The sequence below is a fragment of the Myxine glutinosa genome, chromosome 3 (assembly GCF_964187855.1).
Source record: "Myxine glutinosa chromosome 3, kmMyxGlut1.1, whole genome shotgun sequence".
NCBI lineage: Eukaryota > Metazoa > Chordata > Myxini > Myxiniformes > Myxinidae > Myxine > Myxine glutinosa.
The window spans coordinates 85,663,716-85,675,554 of record NC_136263.1 but is presented as its reverse complement, the minus strand read 5'-3'; the positions used below and the strand labels follow the sequence as shown (position 1 = coordinate 85,675,554).

Here is an 11,839-nt window from a genome sequence, read left to right as displayed (position 1 = left end):
ATAACCCAATATCAAATTTCAAGTTTAATTCCCCCCCCCCCCATTTTTGATCCATGTAATGCCAAGTCCCCACCCCTGGGGTATAATCCCAGGAGTCAAATCCCAAAAAATCGTTACACATTCCATGTGTCCTCCAATGGTGATTGCATATACAGTTTTATTTAAAAACGTGTCCGCAATTCCTTTTTTTCGATACTTGACATTCGGGGTAAAAAAACGACACCGCCATTGCACCTTCGTTCCATGTGGTGATCACAACTACTAAGTTTGGCGAATCTCTTCACAACAGTTTACGATAGCGTGGTGGATGGATGAACAGACAAACGGAGCAAATTAGAATATTCCCGTGTTTTTTTTTTTCAAAAGGTGTGGGGATAACGAGCTTTTTAAAATACTGCCTTTAAATTAGTAGTGCACATTTTAAAATAAGCATATACACAAGAAAGCAAAATAGCTTTAGCTAGTAGGTCAGAGTTTTAAAAAAGCCAAATAAATATTACGTCTCATTTAAAAGCTGATGCTTTTCTTCACACCCATGCAGATGATTGGAAGGAATTTTGTGCCTGTTCGGCCCAACCCAGTGAAAATACCAGCCACACATCAAGACTACTCTCTGTTGCACTGCTTCCAGAAAGATGCACATAAGGTGTATACCTATCTCAAGATGTTGAAATGCAAAAGGTCTCAGGAAAGCAATTGTAATTAGCAAACAGCTCATATTAAAAACTTGAATCAGGTCACTGAACATGACTCACGTGCCAATTTGTACTGTAATAAAATTTCGTGCCGGTACCATGGTACTAACATGGACTTTTATGATTGTTTGCTGCCATTTTGAAATGCTGTTTCATGTACAGAAAAATAAAATGTTTCATTTCCCTTCGTTTTGACAGGTGTTGCAAGTTTGGGAAAACTTTTATCATCACCTTTATCACCAGAGTATTTAATCAAAAAACCTCTTCATAGGAATGGTAAATAATACAGACATTCAGCACAACATTTTTATTTGTTCATTTACATCAATCGAGCATCACATAATAATGTAGTTCATTTCACTTGTGCTTGTATTCAAACACCGGCTCTGAAAAGCAAAAGAAGACAAAGTGGACAGAAAAAGCTGTTTTCTAAATAAAACTTCCTGTTTTTTGCAATTTTCAAAGCAAAACATGATAGCTAAAAGTAATAGCAAAACCATTTACTACATGGATACTTCAAATTTGACCTGGGCATCGAATATATGAAGCTCAATTCATGTTTGTTTATATATTTATAAATGCTAAAATAACGAAATAACCCAATTCTCTATATGTAAATATGTATCGGATAGCGCCACCCGGTGGTATAATGTGTTGAAAATCATCTTATTTCAAGAAAGTTTAAGCAACTTGATGATATGCATCACGGTGATGTTGAAATCTGAATTAGAATAATTCTAAATTTTCAAAATGCTTCCTTGCTCTCATTTTAAGCGGTTAAAACCAAAGAATCCAGCATGGAGCTTCGCAGTGAAGCGGAAGTGATTTTTACTCATGCCATATATAAGCAGCAAGGATGGTTGATGATGATATTAGCTGACATCGACACAGATGGAATATGACCTCCGGAAAATTGTAGAGTAAATAGAGTAGAATATTTGTGAAATACAACATGTTGCCTTTTCATTAAAATCCATCAGCAAAGCAACAGTTACTTTTGCTAGTTTGTTTTTAAAAGTCAGTGCAAGGTAAGTACATTAATCACTTTTAGAGCATATATTTAATGTATTGAGGGATAACATATAGGAACATTAGTTTGTGATGAAAGTGAGATGGCACACTTACTAAAGAGTTATTTTGCTTCAACTTTTACCCAAGAGCTATTTGCTGAAAGAATCTATGTTGGAGGCAAGGAAGGATTTTTTTGGAGGAGTTCCAGGTAGGAGTCGTCGTAGATGACATAACAAACAGTTAAGAAAGACAAAGCTCCAGGTCTTCATCCTCCAGGTACTGGTAGTACCTTACCAGGTCTGTCTCTGGTGAATGTTCCCACTCCAACCCTTCCCTTGCCTCAAACGGCCTCAACACAGACTCTCCTTGAGCCAGAGCAGAATATCTCAACTGAGTGTTTGCCTCCAAATGCTACGTACCCAACCAATCCCATTCTGTTTTTTTTTGTTTTTTTTGTATACAGAGTCGAGGCTCGTGAAAGAGCTAACATTTATTTCACAAACAAACAAATCAAACAAACAAGCAAACAAAGTATATAAAAAGGGAAGCGGTCGACAAGATGGGGAGAGAAGGGGAGGAAGCACACAAACACAACATTTGAGAGCAGGGACATCGGGAGATGTGTGGGAGGGAGAGGGCCTGGGGGGGGGGGGCAGGATAGGTATATAGGTATATACCACTTTACCCTTTCAAACCCAATGCCTACTGGATTTTGCATCTTTCTCACCGGAGAACATAGAGGAAGTCCTGTCCATCATTATCTACAGGTTTCTCATCATGCATCGTCAATTGGCCCAGATGGAATGCGCATCAAGTAAGCAGTATGGTCACTTCCATTGATGAGCAAAGTAATGGCATCCATCATCAATGCAAACTTTGTCCTCCCTTTTTCTTTTCTTTTTAAACAACACGATTTCTGACAACTAGTTTGTATTTTTCCCCAGTCAGTTAACTTTAGATAAGGAGGCTTAGGATCCTAGGATCCTGGGTTCGAATCCCGGTCGATCGCTGAATTAACGCCAGTGGGGTTGACTCAGCCTGTCATCCTTCCGAGGTCGGCTAATTGAGTACCAGTTCACTGGTAATTCCCTGTTTGTCGTTAAAGGCGGCAAAAAGGGTTGGCGTCAGGAAGGGCATCCGGCCGTAAAACATTGCTTCAAAAAGGGGACCAAAAAACAACAACAACCACGGTTCCCGAAAAAGGCCAACCCCCGCTTGCGGGGAAAAATGGCCTCTAAAGGTGGTTATAAGGAGATGCTTCTTTCCTACAAATGGTCGGAAAAAGAAATCTGAAACAAGAGGTCAGGACCAACTCGCTAAACACATCTTGGAGATTTGACAGTCTGGCGTCCTGCTCTGCTGTCAAGCTTGCTTCCTGCAGCATACAAGGCCAACTTCAACCTGGATTTCTGGCTTCCACAACTCATGCAGTCAACATGTTGCTGCCAACAGATTATTTCCTCTCTTATCCTAGTGGAAGCTGTGGTGTCCCAAGGCAGTGTCTTGAGCATTGTTGCTTCTAGTTTACATAAATCACCTTTCAGAAGCTCAAAAAACCTCCTCCTTGAAGATGATTCCCAATTGTAGCATATATCATCTGTCTTGGTACCCCATCCCACCGACAGGTAGGCAGGCAGCAGCTGCCACTTCCTGCTGACATGAAATTGATTCGATGCTGGTCTGACAAATGTAACATGTCTTTCAACCATGGCAAATCTCAGTCCTGCCCCTTCCCTTCTGCACCTACTTACAGAAGAATAGTCAAATAACTGCACCTACTTACAGTCTGGTAATGGAAAAGGTTCAGTCGCTTGAACTTCTTGGTCTCGCCATCGGTTACAAGCTGTCCTCGGATGACCACATCAAAGCTGACCTTCAAAGCCAGCTGCATCGCAGACTGGGCATAATCTATTGTTCCAAATCATACCTTGAAAATCAGAACTGCTCGCAAACTAAAACATGTTCGTCCATATCTCAATTGGGTACCACTCTCCCCGACGGGACAGCCCTCTGATAGCACATTTGTCTATACCACACTCGAATCTGTGGAAACTAAAGCTCTCAACATTATTGGCATCTATCATGATGATCCAGAAGCACAAGGCCTGCTGTTCTCATGTCACACACAGGTTTCTCCTCTGGGATGCATGCGTTTGAGATTAAACTCCCATTAGCTAGGCGTACTTACCAACCTAAACTTTCATTCTGTTTTCTCTAAAATGTGGAAATGCCTTCATAATGCTATTCAATCCCACTCTTCCTTTAGAAATACTTCATGTTGGCATTGCACCATACAGTCACGTGAAAAGGTAAGTACACCCCACGAAAGGTTTTGACTTTTTCAACATAGAGCTATTTGATCTTCATTTCAACAATATTGAAAGATAAAGGTGATATAATATAACAAATAATTTTTGCCCACTCCTCCATGCAGAATTATTTCAGCTGTGCGATGTTTGAGGGGTTTCTTGCATGCACAGCTCGTTTCAAATCCCCCCCACAACCTCTTGATGGGATTTAGATCCGGGCTTTGCTTTGGGCATTCCAGAAACCTCCATTTCTTTCTTTTCAGCCATTCCTTGGTGGATTTACTGGTATGTTTAGGGTCATTGTCATGTTGCAAGGTCCACCTTCGGTTGAGCTTCAACTTTCCGACAGATGGCCTCACATTATCCTCAAGCACCCACTGGTACAATGAGGAATTTCATAGTGGATTCTATGATGGTGAGCTGCCCAGGCCCTGATGCAGCAAAGCTGCCCCAAACCATAATATTTCCGCCACCATGCTTTATAGTTGGTATCAGGTTCTTGTGGTCAAATGCTGTCTTTGGTTTTCGCCAAACATGTCTTCTGGTACGGTGGCCAAATAGCTCTACCTTTGACTCATCTGTCCAGAGCACATTGTTCCAGAAGTGCTGGTCTTTGCCGAGGTGTTCATTAGCAAACTTTAGTCTTGCCCTGATGTTCTTTCTGGACAGCAAAGGTTTCCTCCTGGCACACCTCCCATGTAGATCAAATTTGTGCAGCCTCTTTCTAATGGTAGACTCGTGCACTTTGACATCAAAAGTGGCAAGAGCTACCTGTATGTCCCGTGATGACATTCTGGGGTTCTTAGAAACTTCTTTGAGCATCTTGCGGTCTGCTCTTGGGCTGAACTTGCTGGGGCAGCCTGGCCTGAACAGGTTGGCAGTTGCTTGGAATCTTCTCCACTTGTAATTGATCTTCCGGACAGTCGAATGATTGATTTCAAATTGTTTCGAGATCTTTTTAAATCCCTTCCTAGACTCGTAGGCATCTATAACCTTCTTTCTGAAGGCCTCAGGGAGCTCTTTTGATCTAGGCATGGTGACGCCGCACACTTCAACAACAAAGAGCAAACCCAACTGAATGTCTGAGGTTTAAATAAGACAGGTTCCTCCAAGATCCTCTCTAACGATGTTCTAATCATTTGCACTGAGCTGGTGCACCTGATTCTAATTTTAGGTATTTGAAGTAGTGATAAATGTAGGGGTGTACTTACTTTTTCCACATGCGAAATTTGCATTTATGTTTATTTAAATTATACAATGGACTACAAAATGTAAATGTTTCATGATATTTGTTATATGATATCACCTTTATCTATCAATATTGTTGAAATGAAGATCAAACAGCTGTATGTTGAAATATGTTGAAAAAGGCAAAACTTTACTGGGGTGTACTTACTTTTCACGTGACTGTATGTAGTGTGTTCAAAAAGTATCCGACCTTTATTTTTCGTGCGTAAAAAAAAAGAACCTAGGGAGGCGTTGATTGGTGCAATTATGTAGGCGATCCTAATGCACACGCGTGAATTTTTTCCCACCTGCAGACGCCGTCATTCGACGGCAGACCGCCGATGAGCGAGGACATGTAAGTGAGCGCCGTCGGATTTTCGTTTTTGACAAAATGACGGAAAAACTTGAACAACGCCACTGCATCAAATTTTGTGTTTTTTGGCCTCGGGGATGTTGGATGCTTCCATTGTGATGACTGCAACTTGGTTTCTGGGTCGTACCCATAAACCCAGGACTCATCGCCAGTGATCACTGTGTTGAGGAAGCTGGGATCGCTGTTCACAGTCTCCAGCATGTCCTGTGCGATCTCCAAACGGAGTTGCTTCTGCTCAATCGTTAGCAGCTTTGGTACGAACTTCGCTGAGATTCTCCTGAAGCCCAAATCCTCCTTCATAATGGAATGAACGGTGTTGAATCTTGCGGATCGTTTCCACTTGGGAATCGCCAAGCTTTACACCAAATTTGATGCAGTGGCGTTGTTCAAGTTTTTCCGTCATTTTGTCAAAAACGAAAATCCGACGGCGCTCACTTACATGTCCTCGCTCATCGGCGGTCTGCCTTCGAATGACAGCATCTGCAGGTGGGAAAAAATTCACGCGTGTGCATTAGGATCGCCTACATACGTGCACCAATCAACGCCTCCCTAGCTTCTTTTTTTTTACGAACGAAAAATAAAGGTCGGATACTTTTTGAACACAGTAGTATGTCGTCCTCCATCCAAACCTATGATCCTATCCCCATTCATCTCCCCTCGGCCCAAACCCACTCCTCTTCTTGAAGGGGACTGTTTCCTTTTCTCTTCTTCACTCAATGCCATGCTTTGCCTCTTCGTTCAACAACTGTCTGTTGCTCTACTGCCTCAATGTCAGTACGGTGTCGTTTTTCGTTGTCATCTGCTCTTCCACTAGTTGAGATTTTGCATACAAAAACAATCACCATGAGGGCAATAATTTTGACAAACAAGGATAAGAAGAATTATATCCTGCACATCCGAAAAAAACTTGTACACTGAAGGCACATGAAAGCTTCCACTCCAATGGACAATTGTTTGTCACAATTGGAGAATATTTAGTAAGTGATGCAGGTATCATTTATGTCATACTAGCAGGAACTATCTGGCACTGCCTGGGGAAGAAGAGTGGGGGTGGATACCTAGCTCGACTCGGTGAGCTTTTAGTGGTTTCAGTGGTGGTGGTGGGTTCATTCAAACGTTTAAACAAAACATACAAACTTTTGGTGGTGGTGGTTTCGGGGATATGTTGGACATTGACAAGCTATGGCGTTATTGGCCTCATTGTGGTTACCTTTTTCCTACGGAACGGCACCAAGGTCTGACCCCACATCCCAATGTACATTTTATCACGGCCGTTGGTGGCTACAAAACTGACACCAAGGCCAACGTGCTGTAGCTAAAATACTTGCTCGTATTCTGAAATACCTACAACCAAAATCCGGGGCCTCTACTACGGTTCGGCTTTAAAAGAAAAACGTACAAACACTTGAAAATATATACACAAGATGCAGAATAGCTTTGTTACGAGTATAAACACGGTACAGGTCAAATATTAACCACCCTGTTATTAATTTTAATTTGCTTGTGATTATGTAGTTACATGAGAATGGCTTGGAGATGCCATGCAATATTAGAAAGTAATCTGGTAAGTTAAATCTGACATAATTATTCGACCAAATATCAACAATCAACAGCGATGAAGCAATGTAGAAGTGCATTGTGAGAGTGTGCAATAATCTAGGAGCAGTGGGATATTAAAGCCAAGAAAACATCAAAGCATGGGTCACATACCCTGAAACCTGAAGTCTGGAAATTTCTCCAAGTTGCCTCCTCCGTACAGGCGCTGCAGCTTTTGCATTTCCTCACTAAAAACACGACTGTATTCCTGTCCACCGTCCACTGGTCCTCCAGCACTCCTACCAAGGCAATGCAAAACGGCAAATAAAAAGTCTCAATTGAATGCAAATATAAAAACGAATGAGGAAAACGTGTTAACTGCATAACCGAAATAATCAATAGCATTTTCTTGCAACAACCACCCTGGCCCTTTCCACATTTTGCTAATAATGTCCCATGCCTCTTCATCCACATCTCCATCTCCCATCTCAACCCCACCACATTACTCCAATATTCTCCTTTCCACCCCAATCACTGCCCAAGTAAGGAAACAATTCACCAATTAGAAAGGTTGACAAGTTGACATATCTGGTGTCCATTGTACACACCAGGAGGGAGAGATGCAGATGTACTGCAATGGATATGAAGGGTGAGGAAGGGATTCATTCATGAGACAAGGAAATTTGGAAGTCAAAAAAGGACAACACCAAAACCAAACTGAGGATATTTGACAGCAACATGAAGTTATTCCTCCTATTTGGATGTGAATCTTGGAAAATCACCAAATAAATACCAGATTGCAAACTGGAGTCTTTCATCTGCAGCAGGCAAAATGAAATCTTGACAATCTCCAGGCCTGACATGGCTAGTTTTAAGGAGGTTTAAAGGCTAACATGGAGGAAAAACATCATGGGAATGATCAAAATTCGCAGATTGCGATTAATTGGTCACGTGGTGCAAGTGGAGGATGTAGATATACCGAAAAGAGCAATATGCTGGGCAGCTGATGGGAAGAGAAAGGTTGGATGGCCAAGAGAGACCTGGGATGTACTGTCAAGAAGGAAATGCAAGGAATGAAGGTCACCTGGAATAAAATCGGAATGTGTGCCCAAAACCGACAAAAAATGCGAAAGTTCGTTAAACAAGCGTTACGCCTAGGTCCCCCGTCGGGGAAGTGATGTGAGTTGACAAAGTGGAACACGCAGAAAACATGCTATGATATGATATTTCGCTCACAAGGGTCAGACATACACGGAGGCGGCCATCTTGGATTTTGACGTGGCGACCCAATTTTCAATAGCGTTCTTCCTTATGCCTAGATACACCCACACACCAGAAGGTACTTCGCTTATTTTTCAAGATATTTCGCTCACAAGGTTCAGACATATATATGGTGGCGGCCATCCTGGATTTTGACGTGGCGACCCACTTTACAATAGCGGTCTTCCTTATGCCGAGATACACCCACACACCAAATTAGAAGTTGGTACTTCGCTTATCTTTCAAGTTATTCTTCTCACAAGATTCAGACATACATGGCGTCGGCCATCTTGGATTTTGACGTGGCGACCCAATTTTAAACAGCGTTCTTCCGTGTGCCTAGATACACCCACACACCAGATTAGAAGTTGGTACTTCGCTTATTTTTCGAGATATTTCTCTCACAAGGTTCAGACATATATATGGTGGCGGCCATCTTGGATTTTGACGTGGCGACGCAATTTTCAATAGCGTTCTTCCTTATGGCGAGATACACCCACACACCAAATTAGAAGTTGGTACTTCGCTTATTTTTCAAGATATTCATCTCACAAGGTTCGGACATACATGGCGGCGGCCATCTTGGATTTTGACATGGCGACCCAATTTTCAATAGCGTTCTTCCTTATGCCTAGATACACCCACACACCAGATTAGAAGTTGGTACTTCGCTTATTTTTCAAGATATTTCGCTCACAAAGTTCAGACATATATATGGTGGCGGCCATCTTGGATTTTGACGTGGCGACCCAATTTTCAATAGCCTTCTTCCTTATGGCGAGATACACCCACACACCAAATTAGAAGTTGGTACTTCGCTTATTTTTCAAGATATTCATCTCACAAGGTTCGGACATACATCGCGGTGGCCATCTTGGATTTTGACGTGGCGACCAAATAGATACACCCACACACCAAATTAGAAGTTGGTACTTCGCTTATTTTTCAAGATATTCATCTCAAGGTTCAGACATACATGGCGGCGGCCATCTTGGATTTTGACGTGGCAACCCAATTTTCACTAGCGTTCTTCCTTGTGCCTAGATACACCCACACACCAGATTAGAAGTTGGTACTTCGCTTATTTTTCAAGATATGCAGGTTACAAGGTTCAGACATACATGGCATCAGACATACATGGCGGCGGCCATCTTGGATTTTGATGTGGCGACCCAATTTTAAACAGCGTTCTTGGTTGTGTCTAGATACACCCACACACCAGATTAGAAGTTGGTACTTAGCTTATTTTTCAAGATATTTTGCTCACAAGGTTCAGACATATATATGGTGGCGGCCATCTTGGATTTTGACGTGGCTACCCAATTTTCAATCGCCTTCTTCCTAATGCCGAGATACACCCACACACCAAATTAGAAGTTGGTACTTTGCTTATTTTTCAAGATATTCATCTCACAAGTTTCAGACATAAATGGCGGCGGTCATCTTGGCTTTTGACGTGGCGGCCTGATTTTAAACAGCGTTCTTCCTTGTGCCTAGATACACCCACACACCAGATTAGACGTCGGTACTTCGCTTATTTTTTCGAGATATTTCGCTCACAAGTTTCAGACATATATATGGTGGCGGCCATCTTGGACTTTGACGTGGCGACCCAATTTTCAATAGCGTTCGTCCTTATGCCGAGATACACCCACACACCAAATTAGAAGTTGGTACTTCGCTTATTTTTCAAGATATTCATCTCACAAGGTTCAGACATACATGGCGGCGGCCATCTTGGATTTTGACGTGGCGACCCAATTTTCAATGGCGTTCTTCCTTATGGCGAGATACACCCACACACCAAATTAGAAGTTGGTACTTCGCTTATTTTTCAAGATATGCAGGTTACAAGGTTCAGACATACATGGCATCAGACATACATGGCGGCGGCCATCTTGGATTTTGACGTGGGTTGCACCCACACACCAAATTCGAATGCGGTCCTATGCTTACGCACGCACGCCCGCACGCACACACGCCCGCACGCACGGACGGATGGACGCACACGGACGGAGGGGAAAGCCATAGTCCCCCTTTCGCTCCCCTGAGCGACGGGGGACAAAAAGCTCCATTTGTCAGGCGGGATAATAAGCAATACTGCCAATTATCCTTTTGGGCAAAACTAAGGTTTGTTATTGTTTTATCAACAAAAATAATGTAAAACCTGATCATTATCCTGATTGGCTGTCAGTCAAAGGATGATTTAAGGAAGTGCACCAGTTTGCAATGCAAGTGATTTAATTATATATATATATATAATTATATATATAATCATATATCTGTTGTTCACCAAACAGAGCTTGACGGAAAAGAAATCCTTTGACAAAAACGACATCTGGCGTCTAAAGTTCTGCACTGCATCAAACTAATTTTGTGTGCACATGATTAAACCTTTGATTTGGAAAAGAAATGGTTGCCTTGCACATCATCAGTCCTTGCTTTGAGATTGGAAGTTATAACAGACTGAACATCCACTCAGTACAGTACTCCAGGAACATCTAATGCCAGGACAACAACATCATCCTTCAAAATCCAATGTTGTTTTGACAGCACAGTTTGCAACAATATGTTGTATAGCCGATTAATTGCAGGCAACAATTTTTGAATCAAATATCTGATGGATTTGGAATTTAGCAGAACACGTAGAGTAAACTTAACTTAACTGTCACCAATATAAACGTCAAGCATTTCCTATTTCCAAACAACTCTGCCCATCAGTGTGAATTCCGTGTGATGCTCTTTCCTCAATGGACGAAGGTCCTAATTCTCAAACATGTGGACAGGACAATCTCCCTGGACATATCTCAGGCATTCAAATGTCTGGTATTCTGCTCTACATGCCATGCTCACTGCTTGCATTAATACAAGGCCACCTTCACATCTGGCTATCCAACTACCTGCACTCACGCAGTCAGCACGTTATCGTCGATGGAACCCTCTTCTTTCCTGTCCTACGGGAGGTTGGAGTGCCTTAAGGCTGTGTATTGCGCCTATAATTGTTACTCATAAACATGATCAACTTCTTTGTTGCTCTCGAAAACCCTGTTTTCCTTTTTTTATCTGGCTTGACATTGTATCCAAATAACCCATCCCACTGCCAAGGATGTTTAAGACAATGAACAGCATAGACAAAAGCGTTTGTCAGCAAAATGGACAGGAAGAGGCACCAATGTCTTGAAGTAGAAAAGAGGAGAGTCAAGACTGTAGGGCAGGGGACTTGCAGAGTCGTTAATCTACACATTAAAGAAGACCAATTTTCCATCTGTGCATCTGGCCTACTGTCATGCTCTTTTCGGTGGGATACCGTTACGTCTGGGACGTCATTATGGTGTTACATCTGGGACGACATTACATCTGGGACGTCATTGCGGCGTTACTTCTGGGATGTCATTGCGGCATCACTACTGGGACGACATTACATCTGG

At 42.2% G+C, this 11,839-nt stretch overlaps 1 protein-coding gene across 1 annotated transcript in view; it reads right to left on the bottom strand.

Moving 5' to 3' along the window:
* Positions 1-987: 987 nt before the first annotated feature.
* The window catches only part of ATP5PF (ATP synthase peripheral stalk subunit F6), a 32,946-nt gene continuing 22,094 nt past the window's right edge, over positions 988-11,839 (bottom strand). Inside the window, exons 3-4 of the mRNA XM_068110540.2 lie at positions 7,326-7,450; positions 988-1,081 (exon numbers count right to left, since the gene is read on the bottom strand). Of these exons, the coding sequence (XP_067966641.1) occupies positions 1,053-1,081; positions 7,326-7,450 (154 nt within the window). The 3' untranslated portion in view covers positions 988-1,052. The remainder of the gene's footprint in view (positions 1,082-7,325; positions 7,451-11,839) is intronic.